The 21,794-nt window shown below is 39.1% G+C and overlaps 1 protein-coding gene across 2 annotated transcripts in view; it reads left to right on the top strand.

The window, feature by feature from the left end:
* The window catches only part of D2HGDH (FAD-linked oxidases family protein), a 213,082-nt gene that overhangs the window by 66,382 nt on the left and 124,906 nt on the right, over positions 1-21,794 (top strand). For both annotated transcript variants that reach the window (XM_089822015.1, XM_089822007.1), the window contains exon 7: positions 21,610-21,705. In XM_089822015.1, the coding sequence (XP_089678141.1) occupies positions 21,610-21,705 (96 nt within the window). The remainder of the gene's footprint in view (positions 1-21,609; positions 21,706-21,794) is intronic.

The following is a 21,794-nucleotide window of genomic DNA, read 5'->3' on the forward strand; positions in this document are numbered from 1 at the left end:
ATATTTGCCACAAGATGGTGATTCGATTTGCCAGATCCAAGTGAAGTATTACAAGCAGCAGAATAGGGTGAGGATTGAAACCTACCCAAACTGGAATTAGCCAAGTAGGGAAGATATTTCACTTCCGAAATGGCGAACAATAGAGAACTCCAACAGGAATTGGTAGTACAAATAAAATAATCAAAATCGCATACCAACTACTACCTACATGCCATGCTTAAATACCTGTCAGAAACTTTTTGAGGGTTTACTAAGATAGCCGACAGCCACACTTAAATAAAAATGGGTCCCAGATATACTAAATCAATCGGAACCACAAATACAAATATTATTATCTTGGGCCCCATCTTAATTAATTAAAGTAACTAATTAAAGGTCCTTTTATTATATTATTTAAATTCTGGGACCAATTAATTAATTAATTTAATATAATTATTACGTTAAAATTTAGGGACATGACAAAGTTTGAATGTAAACTCATTCATTTTTATATTATGTCATAAGTTGCAACGACTCTAGAAATATCCAAAGACAAATTCACGATGTTGATGTGAGAAGGTCAAATTATGATCCACAAAGAAGATGTAGTTTCATGCTAGTACTTTACTATTCACAAAGATATGCTAGGCTAAAGAGAAATGGATAATCTGAACCAGTTCATCAAGAGGCTAAGTATTGAGGACAGATTTGCTGATATCAACAAAGTACACTATGGCTAAGCACTTCCTGGACATAAAGATTAGCAAGGATATGTTTCTCATGTTTTGTTGTTTCATGATATCGTTTTGTATTAACTACTTATGCAATTTGTAGGTTACTTCAGATTACAAATGTATATGTATATGTTTGATAGGCAGATACTCCAGTGTTACTTGATCATCTTTGAGATTTTTTTTTTGATGTTGATACTGATGTTGTAACTCAGAAGTTTAATATTTTACTGATGTAACCTAGATATTTACGCTATGTTAATACAAAAAAGAAATCTTGTGCGGACTAACCCAAAACAAACCTGAACACAACTCAAAATGTTTTCAGACGAATTTCAAACCCAAATCTCGAACCAACATCCGTACCAAAATCCAAATTAACAACTTAGGTTAGTTACTATGTGGCTAGATGTCATGTCCCTTTTCAAATAATTAAAAATAATAATTTTTGTCAAGGCAGGCAGGCCCAAGAAGGTGAAGTTTCGGAAAAAGGGGGTTAATCTTTGGAAACTGTTGGACTAATAAATGAAAATTATTATTAAAATATGTTTCATTAACCTCTCTTGGACGTGAGTTAGGGTTATGCCCTCTTTTAAGGGGTTTGGAGGCATTTTGGGCTCATTCTAGAACTTGATTTTTGTGCATTGCTTTGTTGTTCTTCAGAGGCTGCCAAACCTGTGGAGAAAGAGACCCAAGAATGGGAGTTTGCAAGTTTCTAGGAAGGCTAAGGACGGGAGTTTGAAGCCATTCCATGTGCATGCTCATGCAGAGTTTGCCTTTGTGCTGAACAGTGCAGATTTGTGGGTTTTCGGGTGTGTTTTTTGTAAGAGCTTGGTGTTTTCGGTTGAGTATTTCATATCAGTTTGGGTTGCTGCTGTATATCAGACATTTAGATGTTAAAATAAAGCGGAATATATGTATTTGGTCTTGATTATACTTATGTGATAGATTATTAGTGTTTTTGTGGTGTTTTCGGGCTATTCTGTGTTGTTTTCGGGAGCTCGATGAGCATTGCTTTTATCCTCCGTTTGGGAGCTGTTGTGTAAATGTTATACAGATCTAGAAATGTCATTTTGGAGGTTGTTATGCTGCTGAAATTTCTATAAAAATGTCCACTTTCAAATTTATTAATAATATGTGAAGCTGTGAAGTTTTTGGCACTATTTCGGGCATACCTGATTTGGGGTTTATTGAGAAATTCGTGGATCTTTGAAATATTGTTTGTTTGATCTTAAAGATCTGATTAGAGGCTTGAAATATCATATAAAATCAGTAAAGGGACATTTCACTAGATTCCTCACTAGTGGCACAAAAGTCTGATCCGGATGTGGGCTGACCAAAAGTACCCAAATTTCGTTAGAAAATTCTAGACACACTTTTGTCGTTTTTACGATGAATTTAAAATTATGTGGTAGGACATGGGCCAAACTTGGCTATTTTTGATGGAATTCTTTAAAGTTTATTTTTTGTTTGTTTTAGTCAATTTGACACTCCAACCCTACAATAGACCATTGAAGAGGCTAAAAAGATAAAACATGTCACTTTTGCATTTGTCAATGAACAAGAAATCTTCTTGCCTATAATGTTCCCTCTCTAATCAATATTAGTTGTTGAGGGGTTAGCTCATCATTTTGACCCTCGTGGACTAATGTACTTGGTTTGAGGGTTCTTGGTTAGTTATTACTTGAGAAATGTGGATATCACTTCTTATCAAAGTTTATTTGGATTTAGGTGTTGTTGGTAAAATTTATATTGTAGCCGACAGGTAGAATTATATCCGAAAGGGCGCGTGACGGTTGAGTCACCCCTTCGGGAAAGTATATGTACATTGTCCATAGGGACTATTGAGACATCATCATCATAATCATATTGTAAGCATTGGAGTACATATTGTGTATATGAATAAAGTATCTATTTTGTGTTATATCTTATTGTACTACATGCGATAAGTATCCGTTTACCCTGTACGGTAAACATGGAACAAAGGAAGTGTTATGAAGATTAATGTTGAATCTGCTTAATAAAGATAGGAATAAGATAAAAGATAAGGATGAGATACGCACAACACATGAAGTATTAATTTTAGCACAATAGGTGGAGCGCAGATAGAAGTTTTAGTAGCATACTAATGGACACCGGGGGGGGGGGGGGGGTGAAGGAGCACAGACGGAGGGAGTGCATTCACTTAATAGACTAAGGAGTGTCAACGAATTGCTCGAAGAAACTTGTTAGTGATTGAATTTGGTGGAAGAGACAAGGGAGGAGTTCCTTAACTTGTATACGTCGAGGGTAGAGAATCCAAACGGAAGGGAAGTAACTCGCATGGCTTGAAGTGCCGAAAGAGTACGAACATGGAGTGAACTCTTTGTTCTCGCTACACCCGACGAATGGATACAGGTAGAGAATTGAACAACTTCGCTTGAGGAAGATCTTTTCTCACCGGGTAACGCAGTTGTCCAAAGTAGGGTGGTTGTCCAAAGCAATGCAGTTGTGTAGAACAACGCAGGTGCTCAGAACAACACGAGTACTTAGAACAACATAGGTGCTCAGAACAGTGTGGGTACACAAGTACCACATAATCAAAAGAAAGTAGCAATGGTAGGACCAAAGGAAAAATTGCCAAAGTTAAATGGTGATGGGACAATAAATCCGATTAAACATTGGAAAACATGTGAAACAATATGGATGGTGAATGGTGTAACGGACTAGGATGATTGGGTTCGACAGTTCCCGACGATCTTATGGGGTGTAGCGATTGATTGGTTTTCGGATGTTGATCCGCAAAAACTAACCACATGGACAGAAGTTAGGAAGAAATTCATAGCAGAGTTTTGACTACTAAGGGACAATAATGAAATTGTGGTAGAAATATATAGCACGAAGCAGGGAAAGAATGAAATGATCCGTGTGTATGCAAGAAGACTGAAAGAGTTGGTAGGGAAGATGGAGAGCCCACCAGTAGACGGATTAAAGAAAAGATGGTTTATTGAAGGGCTACAATCGACACTAAAGAAGAAGATGAAGATTGTACCTCCGACATTGTACATAGATGCGTATAATCGGGTGATGGATTTGGAGAGTGAGTAAAAAACGAGCAAAAAGAAGCACAAATCGTTGAACTCAAATGATTCATCTTTCGAAAGTAGTAGCAGTGACGAAGAATCAAGTAAGAAGGTACGAGCATTGCAGAAGGATATGCTACGGATGATGGAGTTTAAAAACTTAAAAAATAATCCTGACTCGGTGAAAGGGGAATTGTGGTGTACGGACTGTAAGGAGGAGGGCCACACAAAGGGCTCCTGCCAAAAAAAACAATTTTGCGATATCTGCCAAATTGCGGGACATTCCACAAAGGAATGTTCATTCAATATGAAGATAAAGGGACACTAGCAAGTGTTACTGACATAGGAAGTGTCCACCGTAGGAGCAGGAACGAATACGAGCAATGACGCAACCTCAGGAGGATACCGTAACAATAACTAGCGCAGACGAGGTGGTAATAATAATAATAATAACAATGGAGGTCGAAGTCGGATATAGTACGACTCGAGTGGACGACTGATGATACAATGTTGTACGTGCAACCTCTAGGGGCACTTCGCCAGAGACTGTACCACGAAGGAAATGCTATAGCTGTTATGCAGATGGTGTGGTCCGGGAGACCACGAGGATTCAAATTACTCGAAGCAAGGGTTGAACCTGTTAAGCATCAAAACATGTGATGAGGAGATACTAGCCATCACTCGTGAACAAGCAAAGAAGGCAATGTACCTAGACACAGAGGAAGAAAAGAAGAGGTTGCAACAAGCATGAACAGAATTGGAAAAAAATGGAAGTAAAAAATTTACAAACAAAACACTGCTGACACCTCGAAGAAGAAACTGACAGAACAAAATATTATAAGGCATGTAATGCAAATAGAAGTTCTTATGAAATTAAATGACCTTCTCATAATGCCTCAGTTGCGGACGGCAATATTGAACATGACACCACTCCCAAAAGCAACAGAAGAGATAGGAAAGGATGACAACGGAGTGACTGCAACAAACCCAATGCTATTGGTACTCACTATGGGAAGACATCTGCCAGTAATAGAGATGGGTATCCTGGGAACCGTACTCACGAACATGATCGTCGACGGAGGGTCAGGAGTAAATGTACTACTGGAGGATATATGAAAAGGTTGGGATAACCTACGTTGTGGCCACTTATATTTCAATTACTCACTACCGATCAACATGAGATTAAGCCCCTAGGGACTCTGATGGCACAACCTGTAACTATTAGTACACAACCATTCCTATTGGATTTTGTGGTCATATCGTTAAAAAGAAAAGGAAACGACGCCATCCTCGGACGAGGTTGGTTGGTACAGGCGAAGGTGAAACATGTTTGGAAACAAAATATCCTGTCTCTGGAAGGCGGAGGCTGGAAATTTATAATTGACTTGTACACATAGATGGTAGGTGAGGAGGCAGCGTCGTTAGATTCCGAAGGCGAAGGCGAAGGTGACGATAAGGGGAAGAAGAGAATGGAACCTAACGAAGGAGTATTGAGATTAGGAGGGTTGAATGATGATGACTTGAACTTGGTGAATGACTTACTCCATTGGAAGATGGAGGATTATGAGCTCTTTCCGAGCTGTAACATATTAGGAGTTAAAGAGGGAAAAGAAGGGAATGAGATTCCGAAGGAGTATAGCGAAGTGAAGGAGGCAGAAGCACATGTAGATGAAATGCTGGCCCATACGTTTACTGATGAAAAACCTATAAAGTATGAAGAGCTTACTATAAAAACAATGAACTTAGGAGATGAAGCCAATCCAAAAAATATCTTTGTGCGAGATGACCAGAATCTAGTCCTAAAGGCAGCAATGTTCAAAATATTTATGGAGTATAAGGACGTGTTCGCATGGACATATAAGGATTTGAAAGGAGCACCGCCGGAGTTATGTGTACACTGGATACCATTGGTAGAAGGTGCAGTGCTTGTACGGAAGTGGTTGTACCGAATGAACAAAAACTATGTCGCACAGGTCATTGATGAGATAGACAAGATGTTGGAAGCAGGAATTATTTTTAGGGTGCAAATGAGTGAGTAGGTATCACCGATTGTGATATCTCTGAAGGACACCACACAGATAAGAATATGCGTAGACTTCCGATGCCTAAATGCGGTAACGATTAAAGATCCATTTTCGATACCATTCATTGATAGCATTCTGGAAGAAGTTGTGGGGCGTGAAATTTATTCATTCATGGATGGGTTCTCTGGATACAACTAGATATCCATCACTGAAGAAGATAGGTTGAGAACAACATTTATAGTGGAAGATGGAGTATACGCCTATAACAGGATGTTTGGACTGTGTGATGCTCCGGCAATGTTCTAGAGAATTATCTTACACATATTTGATAAAATGTCTGTCGGAAACTTTAAGGCATTCTTGAATGATTGGTCAATATTTGGCGTAGAAGATAAGCATATAACAACACTTGGCGAATGCATGGAACGATGTAGGGGAGCAAGACTGCCACTAAATTTGAAGAAATGCAGGTTCATGGTGCTATAGGGGAAGCTATTAGGACACATAGTCTGCAAAGAAGGGTTGAAGATGAATCTTGACAAAGTTCGGGTAATTTTGGAAATGCCACCATCAACAGATGTGATAGAGGTAAAATTGTTCCTCGGACAATATTGGATACTACTGAAGGTTCATCAAGAACTTTGCAAAAATATCCTACCCATTGGACAAGCTAACTTGCAAGGGTGAACCTTATAAATGGGAAGCGGAGCAGAATGAAGCTTTCGATTAACTAAAAACGAGGTTGGCCATAGCACCAATCCTAGCTAATCCGAATTGGGATAATGAGTTTCATGTTCATGTTGATGCGTCGAACTATGCGATTGGAGTGACACTGGTACAGACAGGTGATCATGGACTGGATCATCTAGTATACTTTGTGAGTAGATAGTTATCTAAAGTGAAGAAAAATTACAGTACGACAGAATGAGAAGCACTCGGATTGGTGTACGTAGTACAAAAATTTAGGCATTATTTACTAGCGACATAGTTCGCATTTTATGTGGATCATCAAGTGTTGTTAAATCTTGTAAACAAGTCAATCATACAGGGAAGGATAAGTAGATGGCTATTACTGTTGCAGGAATTTACATTCAAGATTGTGGTATGGCTAGGAAAGAGTCATGTAAGTGCAGATCACTTGTCAAGGATAAAATCAAGAGAGCCACCAGAGGGGGTCAATGATGATTTTCTTGATGTGCAGTTATTTCAGATCAAAGTACTACCACCTTGGTACACGCGTATCAGAGAATATCTTTCGATGAGACAGTCTCCTAGCGAAATGTCACTGAATGAGAGGAGGAAGCTAGTGCTAAGGAGCCGAACATTTCAGTTGATCAATAGGTTATTGTATAAGATGAGACCTGATTAGATATTAAGATGGTGCACGCTAGAAGAGGAGATTCCTAAGGTGTTGAAGGAAGCACATGAGGGACTAGTAGGAGGATACATGGGGCCAGACACAATTGTGGGGAAGATACTTCTGGTAGGGTTATGGTGGCCAATTGTGCACAACAACGCCAGGGAGTGGATCGTGGCGTGTGATACATGTCAAAGAGCTGGGAAACCATTAAAGAGAGACTTCATGCCTTTGAATCCTTCATAGGAACAAGAACTATTTGAAAGATGGGGGTTGGACTTTGTTGGACCCCTTAAGGTAAGTAAATCTAGGAGATGCAGGTACATCATGGTGGCAACTGAACATCTAACCAAGTGGGTGGAGGCACAGGCACTACCGTACAACTCTGCGGTAAGTGCAGCCAAATTTATCTATGGGTAGATAATCACAAGGTACGAAATTTCGCTGCAATTGACTAGCGACCATGGGGGACACTTTGTGAATCACGTTATCCAATTGCTTATTACAGAATTCAAAATTTACCTTTCTCTGTCGAGCCCATACTACTCGAGAGCCAACGAACAAGTAGAAGTCACTAATAAGATCCTAGTCGGAGTGATTTATAAGTCTTGTGCGGTTGAGGGAGAAGATTGGGAAGAAAAGCTACCATTAGTGTTGTGGGCATACCGCACTTCATACAAAGTAACTGCGGGACACTCCGTTTCAGTTGATGTATGGGCAGGAGGCCGTGGTACCGACAGAGTTCATAGTACCAAGTTTGAGGATTGTGAGCAATTATAAGCTCAGAGATATGGAAAGCTTGAGGGAAAGACTGTACAACTTAAATAAACTTGATGAGTGATGATTGCAGGCACAATGAGCCACAAAAGTTACATAGAATAGGCGTAAGGCATGGCATGACAAGCACGTGATGTTGAACAGATCTCAACCAGGCCAACTAGTGTTGAAGTACAATGGTCACAACGAGATCAGACCAGGAAAATTCAAGGTAAAATGGGTAGGACCGTACAAGATCTTCAAAGTTGGCGATAATGGAGCAATCAGATTATGGACGCTCGACGGGAAGTGCTTGATGTAGTGAATGGGTTGAAACTAAAAATCTACCATGAAAGAAATAACGCACCTCCGTAGATGAATAACTCAGAGAGAATATGAATAATAGATTTAAAAAAAAATGTATATATGTAAAATAAGTAAATGTAAATAAAGTATGATAAAGATCTACAAAATAAGAAGCTAAAAGAGAAAAGTATAATATTGATGCAACAACAAAATATAATAAATAAGCTGAAGGCTATATAGAATAAACCGTACGGTCATGGTGAATGTGTATGAGGAGATGACCATACCATACAGCTGTGATAAAGCATGTGGATAGAGTTCAATAGGAGATTAAAGCCACAGCCACAGTATGCCCATCAGTTGAAGGAAAAGGCATTGTGTAGGCATCCAGAAAGGAGAGTGGTACTGTACGGCCATGAATTGGAAGGCAGAGGACAATGTAGGACAATAAGGGAACTAGAAGACTACCGTACGGCATGGAGTGGACTGTACAGTCTTTTTTTGTGAGTTTGCATACTGTACGACCCCGTCTGAGGGAGGAGATTGCATGTTATAAGCCTGTACAATAGATGCTCACCGTACACCGTATGGTAAAGTCAAAACAAAGAGGCACAAGATCACCGTACAGTTGTATGACCAATACAAATAGTGTTGTCATCATACGGTCAAGAGAGTGCATGGGCATATGAATTAAGATCAAATTTCATATCGTACGAAATAGAAACACCATTGTACGACATTGAGGAGAACAAGGGAACACTGTACGGTTATGCATAAGATATTATGTTGTGTGGATAGCCAAGGAGATAAGAACTGTATGGTCATGTGAATGAAGAAGGAACATTAAGAGTAAACATTCATAGGGACACGTTGAAAGAGTACCTTCGTATGGACAACTAGATCTACAAAGTATAACCCTACTGTGCGGCATTGGTAAAAAAAAAAACGACGGCAAATCAAAACAGTTCACAATGAATAACGTAGTGAAGAAAACAATAGTGGTTGGCAGAAAGTATGGGATCGGAAGAAAGTCACAAAAATGGTGTATTCCATGGAATTCTGTGTGGGTTTGAGGGTGCTAATTTGGGCTCTGCCCCTGGACCCCGCTTGGGGCGTTACCCCCAAGACCCCCAATCAATTCAATTATCAGTCTTGGGAAGTGTGAGCAGTTGATGAGACCTGGAGCTACTGCAGGCATGGAGTGTCCATATGCTAGAGGTGGAGAGAGCACTAGAGTAAGCCTTTCGAGAGGGGTGTCGTGCTTTAAGAAACTCAAAGTAGGTGTTGGACGTGAGGCTGTCTTGATGGATGCATAGAGAGCTCAGGAGGAGCTGACCATCTAGTTGGAGGCAGTAGAGTGACACTTGGCTCAGCGTACCCAGGAGTTTGAAGCAGAGAAGGCGGCACAGGTAGCTATCAAGGTTAGATTGACTAGGGAGACAGTATTGTGTTAGCAGAGGCTATAGATGCAATGTGTTTTTTGAGACCAGTTTGGTGCAGGCATGGGAGGAATGTGAATGTGATGTGACAAAAAAAAATCTATCCTGTTATAGTTAGTCACAGTTAATGTATTCCATTTTGTTAATTTGTCTTGGTAATTTTGTAATTGTCTTCCGGAGATGATTTTTCTTTTTGGGGTGGATGATGTTGGTGGTAAAATCTATATTGTAGTTGACGAGTAGAATTGTATCCAAAATGAGTCACCCCTTTGGGAAAGTATATGTACAACATCCGTAGGGACTATTGAGACATCATCATTATAATCATATTGTAAGCATTTGGAGTGCATATTGTGCATATGAATAACATATTTGTTCTATGTTATATCTTACTATACTACATGCGATAAGTATCCGTTTACCCTGTATGGTAAACATTAGGTTCAGGGTTTGCATTAGTTGTTGGCCCAGTTTAAGGGATTTACTATTTATAGTAATTCAATTTCACCCAGTTACCACTTTTGGTTGGACACTTCGCACTTGGCATTTGCAACAAATATTTGGATTTCTAGTTGATTTCTTGGATGAGATTTAATAGATTAAGCTCATGATTATTTAATTATTAATAAAGTTACACTTCAGCAATAATGTATTATTAAAGTTTATTATAAAGTTATAAAGTAATGGGGCCAAGTCTTCATTAAATATATAATAATACAGTTACCTTACTCGGTACTGTTGATGTCAGTTTTGTACCACTACATAACATATAGCAATTGAATACTTGACATGGAATGTCAAATACTCAATCCCTCTCTTGAAAAGTTAATACTCATGAAGACATAAGCAAAACTCCAATGTTCCTTACACCTATGGATACTAACTTAGTATATCGATGTGATTTGCTGATAATCACGTAGGCAACCTTACACTATTTGTTTGAGGACAACTTGGACTTTTGGTGGGATGATGGTGAGGATGGTTTTGTATGAGTTCCAGATGATGTTGGTGGAGATGGTGATGTTGATGGAGGGTGAATGTTCTAATGACTTACACCTTCCTGACCACCTTCTTCAAACCTCCAAATACTATACTAGCTATTCTACTCCTACTCCTATGAATGGAAAGATTAGCAAATGGACAGGGATCAAATCTAATGAAAGCTAACCAGCGGTTCTACCTCCATAGATGCAATGATTCAAGGGAAAAGGACTAGTTTACCACACAAGGCTTCCTAACAAGCCGCTAGGATTCTAGTGGCCTAGTTATAGATCCCTATCAAACATCTACTAATATCACCATGCAACTATCGATCTACTCTTACTCAACAACTTCTTGAAATGAAATCTACTTTAACAACTTAAAAGAAAATCTTATTCTAACTATTGGAGTAGAAACCATGGAACAATACCAAAAGTTCTTAATCACCATGCAAGTCACAACAATGAGAAAGAAAAACAATTTTGGCATTATCTTAGCAACAATTTTTTTCGACCCTTTACAAATGAGAGAAAATGGCTTTATATAGAGGCCAAAATTTACAACTGACGGTAGAGATAAAGAGGCAAAATCGACGATCCAGATTGGATCCTAGAAACCTTAATTAGGGTTGTCACCCCATCGGCCAATGAGAAGACGCCACCTCACCAATGGACCAATGAAAAAAAGGAAAAGTGGCAACCAATGAGAAAGCACCAATATGGTAGCCAATTAGAATTAGACACTTGTCCTATCCAAGAAGAAAGAGAAATTGCCACTTGGGCTTACATCAGATGATCTTCTAATATAGTTCTACCCTTTTCTTTCATCCTTTTAGCCAAAGTAATGAACTTGGCTAGCTTGTCGTTGACTTCCTTCATAGGAGGGCAAGGTGTATGTTTCATGTTGAGCTCAGTTGAATTCATCATGTTGCTTGCTGCTTGCAGTTGCTTCTCATGGTCCAACTCATACTCTTTTGCATATCTGATAAAGGCATTGAGGGAGGCAAGGGTGCCCAAATGTTTCTTCTTAATGGCAACCTTCCCCAACTCATCCAATCTTGATCCAAATTCTATCTCATTGATGTTCTCCTCTTTGATATCTTCAAAATCAAGCGTTGCCCCAACATTGCTCATCATGGTTGAAATGGAAGTGTCAACGCCTAAGCTGTATTGTGCAATCTCGTTCTGTACCTCTTCAAGTATTCTCAATCTGATAGTCAAGACAACAAACCAAGACTCCATTGTACTCAATCCTCCTTCATCTACCAACTTGGCTCTTTCCAAATATTTCTCTGGTAGCTCAATGAATGCCTATAGTCTTGGAATAGCTAAATCCTTGACGGGAAGGAAATCCTTCCATTCACCTTCAAATGTTATGAATTTATCTCTAATAGCCACTAATGACTTGAATGTCGAGACAAAGGAAGGCGAGAAGCTAAGCCAATATCTCTTCCATGTTGTTCCCGCTGTCCTGAGGAAGGGCTGCCTAGTGCAACTGTTGGATAGGCTGACAATCTCTCCAATACTTGTTCTCGGCCTCCAACTTTACGATCCTTTCGTTTGCCTTCCTCAACCTTTCTCTAATTGAAACTATGCCCTCCTGGATCTCCTCACATTCCATATCATCCGTGTTTCTTCCCAAGTTATGCTCTACTATCTCGTATTCCTGAGCTGCAATCTCATCTAATGCCTTGTTAACCGTTGGTATAACAATCTGAACATTTTGGTGACCATCGTTGTTGCTCTTGATTGCCTTTGCTACTGTTTTTGCAATTTGTTTATGGTTCTCGCTATCACCCTTTTCTACTAATCCTTGGATGTCTTCAACTGTTCTGACAGTCATTACTTCGCCTCTTGGCATAAGCATTTTCCTTAACAATAGTGGTGTGGTGCATCTCCCCAAATTTGGATTTGGTTCAATTAGCCAGACATCACCAACAACCTTGGGCTCCTGACTCATTTCCTTAATATCAATTGGCCGATCCTCTTCTCCGCTAGTGACTGTCACATCTTCTCCATGTTGGTTCTCTGAGAGAGGAGAGTACTCGGTGCTGTCACTGTAACCGCTTGATTTTGAGTCAGAGCTCACCTCTACAGCGGTCCCTTGTCCAATTGTATTACCTTCTTGGCTTCTAGCCTCAATTATGCTTTCTCTTGACAATGCTGCATTCTGTCTCTTTGCTAGAGGTTCCCGATGTTCTTTTCCTTTCTCAACCTCCAAACCTCTCTTCTTGCTTCCAACTGTTCCTTGCTACTAGCTACTTCCTTCACTTTTCTGTCCAAGTGACTCCGTTGGACCTTCCTTTGGTTTCATTTTTTCATAAGGTGTACCCTTGACTTTGTAATTTCCTCAACTTCCCATTGTACCACGATTCAGTGTACAAATCAACTGCTCTTGCAACTGCCTCCAAGGAAGGATCCTAATGATCATCCCAATCCACTGGATTCAACTCCGTTCCATCCACTGTATCATAATCTTCTCTTAGCACATTTTCATCATCTTCTAGTTGATTGGGAATATTAAGTCCTCTCCATCTAATTGCCCTCATCATGTTCACTAACAATCTTGAGAAAGCTACCTTTCTCACATAAAAGTCATCTTGGGCATTTGCCCAAAAATATTCTAGAGTAGGATCATGTTTAAATGTATTTCCGTAAGATGCCTTGATAAGACCATTAGAATCAAATCCTTGCCTTGCTCTATACCATGCTAGATGATACCATTCTAATTCTTTCTCCGCAGCTGCAAAGGCAACAGGATTGGGGCAACTATCATTGCCAATTCCAAATGAGAAGGTAATCCCTTTCTCACCCTTAAGTTTTATCATTTTGTCATAATGCTCAAGTTGCCTAGCCAATTCCATCAAAACTACCTTGTCGGGTGGGTACCTTGGAAGTCTCTTGGGACAAACTGTGCTTCTTGCTACTCTAATATAAGTGAACTGCGGAAATTGGATGAACCAACTCCCATACTTCTTAACTTTTTCTTTTGCTTCCGATGAGAGCCTCTTAGCAGGTGTCCCTTGCAATATCCTTATCGTCTTCATGGCAAAGGCATCACAAAACATCTTATAATCCTTGGTGTTGTGCAAATGAAGCTGTGGATAGCACGCATGCACCAAACATTGCTTGGGCCCATTGCCAATTACTCCTAAGGCCTTAAGTCCAGGATTTTCATACAATCTCGCAATTAGATAGAACAGATAGGATGCCATATAGAATTGCTTTTGATTTTGTACGGTCCTAAGTTGTAATTCTAGATTCTCGCTTATGATCCTAGCCTAATCAAATCCTCTTTTTCCTTTTTCAATTTCATTAATAAAGTACATCCAATTTTCAAATTGCATACCTTGAGCTAGGCCCATGATCCGGCTGAGAATCACAATGAGGTCGCCATATTCTGATTTGAAATTTGACACGGTGAGCCTTGATGATCTGGTGACTCCCTTCTTGCCTTCGTGTAGCCAATTCTGCTTTAGATGAATGAAATAAGCCTCTTGGTTATCTTGAAATGACTTGGCTGCCTGATCCATCATTACCACTGTCATGCTTTTGTACTAGGGGATATTGAATGCTTCTTCGATCACTTGTCCGCCAATGTTGGGTAACACCCTCTTCCCTTTCCAAAAATGATGAATTTACTAATCAAATCAAACTGGGATGCACATTCCATTACCAATTCTGGACAAGGCAAGTTAGGAGGGAAGGTCGCCGTGTGCAAAATTCTGCTTCTCTAAATTTTCTTTTCCATGGGGGATTGTCCTCCCTTCAAGCTGTTTTTTAACTGTATCATGTTTATTGTGCCGATATTGGTATCACTTATTCGCCTCACTTTCGAGAAGAAGGTGGTCTTAGGCATCATGTCTTCTTTGTCTTTTTTGGTGTTCGTTCTTTTGGGTTCTTGCTTGCACTAACATCTACCATCCTAAACACTTATTTTTGCCCCTTTGTTCTAAGTGATATGGACTACCCTTATCGATCTCCAACCTTCTTTCTATCAATGAATTCTAATTTATTTTTGCCTCGCCAAGTCCTATCACTACACTTATCAATCTCTAATCTTCAACCTAGAGGTGGGACTACCACTTATTTCTGCCCCTTCGTTACCTTAGGATGGACTACACTTATATCTCCCAACTTCAACCTAGGGTGATTTAGCTTGTTTTTGCCTCGCCAAATGTCCTATCAAGAAATCTACACTTATCTCTCCAATCTTCAACCTAGCAATGGGAGGATGAAGCGGTGGACGATGAATGCAAGAAGAACATAAGGGAAACGAAACCAAGCAAGAACAAGGATTAAAATCTGCCTTTGAACCAATCTTCAGCTCTAAAATGAATTGAATTTTGCTTTGATTTTACCTTTACCAATAGCCGGGCTCTCTTTGAATTTGGATCAGGCCTTAAAAAATTCAAGCCTCCTTGCAAAATCAGAATTTTAATCTCTTGGAAATTGCCCACACTCTGCCAAAAAATCAGACCTCGGATCATGTATTTCCTCCTCCAAGTAAAATTGCCTAGATCTGGTGCAAAAAATTGTAGCTCTAGCAAGAAAATCAGATTCCTCAAAAATCGCCAAACAAGAAGAAAGCACTTAGATCTGCCCCAACAAAACTACCAAGGTGTGAAATTCGCTCAAATTGGAGGAACAAGAATGCCAAACACATAGAACTGCCCTTCAAGGAAAATCGGCGAGGGCAGAAAATTGCCTCTTTTTGTGAAAAAATGGCCAAGCAAGAGAATATTCAGGTCTGCTCCATCATTGCCAAGGTTGAAATTTGCCCTCCAAAAAATCGCCAAACACATAGAACTGCCCTTCCTTAGAAAATCGCCAAGCTAGAGAAGAAAGCTGCTCCAAAAAAAATCGCCAACCACAAGAGAAGGCTGTGATGGAATAAGAAATGGAAGAGGGAGAAGCCCTCTTATACCATTTTCCCTTTACTCCTCCAAGCTGGCCGACTAGCACCTATAGGAGAAGACAATGAAATTAATGTCTCATTAATGTTCCCAATTTAAGTGCCAAGCCAAAATTAATTTTGCCTATAGTGAAATTTGCACATTTAATTGCTAGTCAGGACCAAAAATTACAAAATAAAATTAAAAAAGCCTTGGAGATGTTAAAAATTTCCATTTAATGACATTTTGGTATTTAAAATATCATTTAAAATCGGATTTAACAAGATAGCATTGATTTTCAACTTTAATTTACCAATCTTTTAAAATATTTTTAAAAATCTTCAAGGCAATTTAAACCAATTTAATACAAAATTTTGCAATTAAGTCCATCTTCGATTTTGCAATGCAATTTCAATTTTTTACCAAAAATAAACCATATTTCTAGCATCCAAAATCTATTTTCCAATTTAATTTCACTATCACAAAAATTTTTGTTTCACTGAAAAATTTAAGATTTTCCAAAACAATTAAATCTAAAAATTTCTTTATTTTGAAAATGCTAAAGATTATATAATTACATCCAATTTTCAAAATCTGTCTAAGTCCACAAAATTTGTAAATTTATCCTACCAAGTATGGTTCTAACCATCGAAAAAAAATCGTCTTTTAAATTTGTTTGGCCTAAGGATAAAATTACAAGATTTGGAAAATTGAGTTAAGACCGGGTGAAAAAAAAAATTCAACCACATCTCTCTTGGCCTGAAGGCTTCCAAGGCGTAAGATCTTCTAAATCGAATTTTTTTTGGACAACTCCGAAAAAATCTGCCATGGCGATCAAGAAAGGGGGTCCCCAAAATTTTGGGGCGATGATGTGAGAACCTCACAATAGGTACCCTCTTTCATTGGATTGGGTAACCCTTCCTTCCACCTTTGCCTTTTGTAGTAGGGTTTCAACTTTGACCCATTTATTTGCATTTGGAACCTCCCGTTTTTTGGAATCACCGTTGCCATTACACCAAAAGCTTGAGCTATCAATCAACGTCACAACAACCAAAGACAAGGATCTATGGGAGGCGGTTAAGCACATGTCACAAATCCATTGGTCTATGCTAAACAATACCTCCACCTAGAGGGGACGGAGGCACCAACCTCGCAACAATCCCCCCCTTAGCACGACCTGAGGGATTTGAACCCGTAACCTAGTGCTTTGATACCACTTGTTGGAATCACTATTGCTGTTACACCAAAAGCTTGAGCTATCAATCAACGTCACAATAGCCAGAGACAAGGATCTACGGGAGGCGGTTAAGCACAGGTCACAAATCCATCAATCTATGCTGAACCATACCTCCACCTAGAGGGGATGGAGGCATCAACCTCCCAACACCGTCCATTGAGTGTCCTTAATTTAATACCCTCATTTTCTCCAACTTCTCTCACTTTATACGGACTGAGCCACTTGGCTTTGAAGTTCCCTGGTTTGATTTCATTCAGACTGTTATAATTTAGTATGAGCTTCCCTAGGGTGAATCACATCTACCTAGATATTCTTCGTGTTGGACCTTCATTGTTGGGCTATACCCACTGTGCACTACGCCATTGTCCAACGTTCATTTAACTTATTTAAGGCATGTAACCTTTCCCTTAGGCTTTCCATATCACCTTACCTATTCTTGATTGTTATCCTGAGATTCCATACCACAATTTCTATGGGTACAATAGCGTCCTGGTTATAAATTAACGAAATGGTGTTTGCTAGGTGGTTACTTTGTACATTGTGCAATAGGCCCACAAAAAAATTATTAGCTTGTTTTGCCAATCTTCCTGCTCTACCCACATGATTCGTAAATTATCGACACCAAGATTTTGCACATGGCTTTGGCCTAGCCATTCACTTTTAGGTAGTAGGGGCTTGATAAGGAATAGAAGACTTGGATTTTGTGGTTAGCAACTAGATGACACAATTTGCAAAGCGGCCCCCTTGGTTACTTGTCAACTGCATTGGAATAGCGTACCTTGTTATAATATATTCATAAACGAGCTTAGTTGTACTCAATGCGGAGTTGTCAAGTAGGGCCCATGTCTCCACCCATTTGGTAAGGTACTTTATTGCCACTACAATGTATCTACATTGTCTGAATTTGGTAGCTTGTAGTGGCCCATTGAACTTCAACCCACATCTCTCAAACAGCTCCTATGCATGTGAGAAACTCATGGGCACGAAGTCCCGCTTTAATGATTTCTTAGCCCTCTGGCACATGTGACAACCCATGACCTATCTCTTGGCATCGTTATATATCATAGGCCACCATAGACCTGCGAGTAGCACCTTCTAAGTCGTCTTGTTTGATCCCATGTGTCCACCCGTCGGGCCTTCATGTGCTTCCCTAAGGATGTTGGGGACCTCTTCTTCTGTGATACACGTACACGCTTCATCTGGTCCCATCTTATACATTAGTCCATTAATTAATTGGAATGTCCTACTCCTAAGGACTAGCTTCCTTCTCTCTCTAGGTGGCGTATCCCTTGCAAATTGGGATGTAGACAGGTACTCACCAATACTTGTGTACCATGTGGGTAATATGATAATATTGATGCAAGGCAGGAGGGCCCAAAACCACTCCCAAGCTACCCTTGCTAGAGTCACACACGGAAGCCAACACAATATAGGAGAAACCATAAGAAAAAATATTCAATTCAATGCAGATATGATGAGATAGTCTTCTTGCAACATGCCAAGCATAAAGCCAACCTGGTTGCAGCCATATACATTCAAATTACAATCTGGGAGCTTAGAAGCTTGGGCTTACAAAGTCAAATTCTTCTTAACTTCCTCCTATCTAACTTCATTCTTTTTTCTCAATCCTAGGTTTTTAATTATATAGCCAGCAAGACCACAAGTCAGCTTGTCAGGCAATTTATTACAAAATATAGAGCCTACCCCAAAGGGGAAACCAATGACCAAACAAATATGCAAAATAACATCTGCACGAACAAGGATAGGTCTACACCTGATCCAAGAAGCGAACCCCAAGGCTGCAGAAAGCCTTGATATCACATGTAACCTCGCCGAAGAGAAACCCATAAGTTACTCAAGCTACTAAGAAATAAACACGCCTCGAGCAAAGAGAAGGATAACTCCCACATATGAAGGAATCAATTTCCGCGAGCATAGGAATAGGATCCACAATGGGTCTAGATTAAGTATCCAACTGCGCAGAAAGAAATAACACGAACAACAAAGGCCATTCCTCAAACAAAAAATAGGAACAATTAACAAGAAATCTTTTTGGTTGATGCAAGATTGCCAAAGCACCCAAGATGCTCCTGCATCAAACACCTAGGGTATATAAGGATTGATGTCCACATTAGGAAGCCTTGATAGTGTGAGAAGTATCATGAAGATCCAACTTAGCTTGAGACATCCAAGAACTGTCTTCAATTGGTTTATTCTACCATTGAACTAAGTACTCTTTGTAATCCTTTCCTTTGGTGCTTTTGCTAACTTTGGTATCCAAATTTTGACAATTCCCTCTTTCTTCTTGTTGGGATACTCAGATTTATCAGATGTTTGTTCATCCAATTCATAACACTCAACAATGTTTGGAATATTGAAAATAGATAAAATATACATATCTTTAGGCAATTCAACTTCAAAGGCATTTCTATTGTCATGTTTCTTCAAGATCTTACAAGGCCCAAATTTCGTTATCTTCAACTTATTATATGTCCCAACTTGAAATTTGTTTTTCTTCAAATGTACCATCAGTCATCTCCAACTTCAAAAGTTGTCTTTTCTTCTTATCTGCTTTCTCTTTATATCCTTGATTACTGTTATTCAAATTATTATTCACTTCTTCATGCAAATTCTTCATAAAGTGCACAAATCCTCCAGCTTTAGCACACTATTCCTTACTTCAGCATCCAATTTCCTCAACTCTGTAGCTCCTCTATAACTCATGCCATTCACAATCTAAAAAATTGTCTTCTTAGTACTTCTGTTCACTGAATTGTTACATGCAAACTCTGCTTGTGCCAAAACTAAGTCCCAAAATTGTTTGAGGCCTTTTATGAAAACATTGCGGTTTGTCTTCAAAGACTTTTGCTGAAAATCACAAGCCTAGTCCAGGGTTTTGATTGTGCAATTTCCTATTTTGAGCAGAAGTCTCTAATTTTCAGTGGTTGCATGCACTTGCATGTTGCTTGCGTGTGCTATTTTACCATGCAAAGTCTCATGTTTTCCCATAGGAAGGTTTCTTTGATGAGGTTATGACCACAAGATATGTAGTCTTTTGCAGGGTAGTTAGATGATGACCACTAGGTTGGGGAGGGGGATTAGGATAATAGAATGTTTCTTTAATGGTCATCTACTTGTCTTTAGTTCATTTAGGAAAGTTTCCTATTGTGTCTTTTGTTAATATTTGTTTCTTTTGGAAACATCTATGTAAATCTAATATAATGCACAACATCGATTTACCATAACAAATACGAGGCGCCAACATTTAGAAGAACAATGTGATGATTACTTGATCTTCTTCTTGAGTCAGATCTAATTCTCTTTTCAAATCATTTAAAACATGAAAAAAGTATTCCTCAATAGCCTCTTTAAAGTTACTTTGAAATGTGCACAAAAGGCTCCTGTGGATCTGGTACTTAGGCAGTTACCCTACTGGTAGTGCCCCTTCTTCAGGCAGTTACCTTTGTTATACTAAGTCACCTAACCGGTGTTGTTATCATTTTATGAGAATTAGCTTCGGTGTTGTTTTTCCCATGGGTTTTTCATGTAAAACCTTGTGTTCATTGTGTAGGTGTCCGTGTGCTTTAATGCTTATCTTTTGATGGTATATTACTGCACTTTAACTGAAAGATCTTAAGTAGCAGGGGATGTATGTTAAGTGTTTATCGGCAGTTGGAAAAGCTTTAATGAGTATGGAATAACTGATTCTTCCCCCCTTCTCAGCTATTTGTCTTGTTCAACACATTAAATTCTTTGTTGGAGGGAAAAAAGTATGATGAAAGGAAGCCATCCATTGGCTGCAACATCAGTTTCCTGAAGAAGTCGTTTGGCTTCATGGTGAATGAAGGGGACAGGTGGCCTATGAGTTAGCTCTGTAGTGAAGGGTTAGATAATGATGAGGAGGAAGAGTCCACTTCCAATGTAATTATCAAGGAGATCTTGGCAGCTGGTGAGGAGCCTTGCAATGTAGATGTGCATCAACATTGTGGCCTTGTGTGTTCTTTGTGGGAACAGTCCTCTACTAGGAGGTCCTTTGGAGATGCATACTGTTTGGTGGTTTCCACTTTCTAGTGATATATTGGATATACATATTAGATATAGTGTAGTAATCAAATTAGGGAGGGGTGGGTAGCAATTCTGCTACTTCTGTTAGCCTACTTCAATATACGAGGCCTTGATATGTACCTAGTACTCCCCAATTTTGTTCTTGGATATTGGTTCAGGTGTTGATAGTTGGATACATCCCCCCATTTTTGTAATGTGAACTGATGTTGTGGATGGTTTGGTCCTAGTTGGACCCCTATCTCTCTCTCTCTCTCTCAAGATGCTGATGTAATACTCTTTTCAATTAATATAATGGGTGCTGCCCCTTGGCAGCTTCTTACCAATTGCTTATTAAATTTATTAAATATTTGAATATTTCTATTTATGCTAATCTCTCTCTCTCTCTCTCTCTCTCTCTCTCTCTCTCTATGCACACACATGATTTTTATGTTAGCTTTGTACCCAAAAACATGTCAAACACCAAATATTTTTTTCAAACTCACATACCTAAATCCTAACTGGTAACATGGACAAAATTTGACCATTTAGACCTTCATTGCATAAAATTATTGCAAGTTGAATTGATTTGAATGTATATGTGAATATCACAGCTCAGCAACTTGCACTCATTCTGTTAAAGCTGGATAGCACTGAGAAATGAACAGTGGAGAATTTTCTCAGTATAAGTTTCTTGCTTCTCAACTTTTTGAAATGATAACCTGATCAAACCTCACTGAAAATTGGCATTGTTTAGGTTCTGAGTACTCTTGAGATTTTTAATTATGTGTGCTACATTCAGGACTTGAAGTTGTTCTTGCAAATGGCACCATTGTTGATTTGCTTGGGACCTTAAGAAAAGACAATACTGGCTATGATCTAAAGCAGCTATTCATAGGTCAGTTGTGTTGAAATGTTCATAAAAAATGATTGATGTGTGCACTATTTTATGTTTTAAACATTGAGAAACTGTTTCTCATTCTTTTC

This window comes from Cupressus sempervirens, chromosome 1 (genome assembly GCF_028749045.1).
Source record: "Cupressus sempervirens isolate cs-2001-9-10 chromosome 1, ASM2874904v1, whole genome shotgun sequence".
NCBI classification, from domain to species: Eukaryota; Viridiplantae; Streptophyta; class Pinopsida; order Cupressales; family Cupressaceae; genus Cupressus; species Cupressus sempervirens.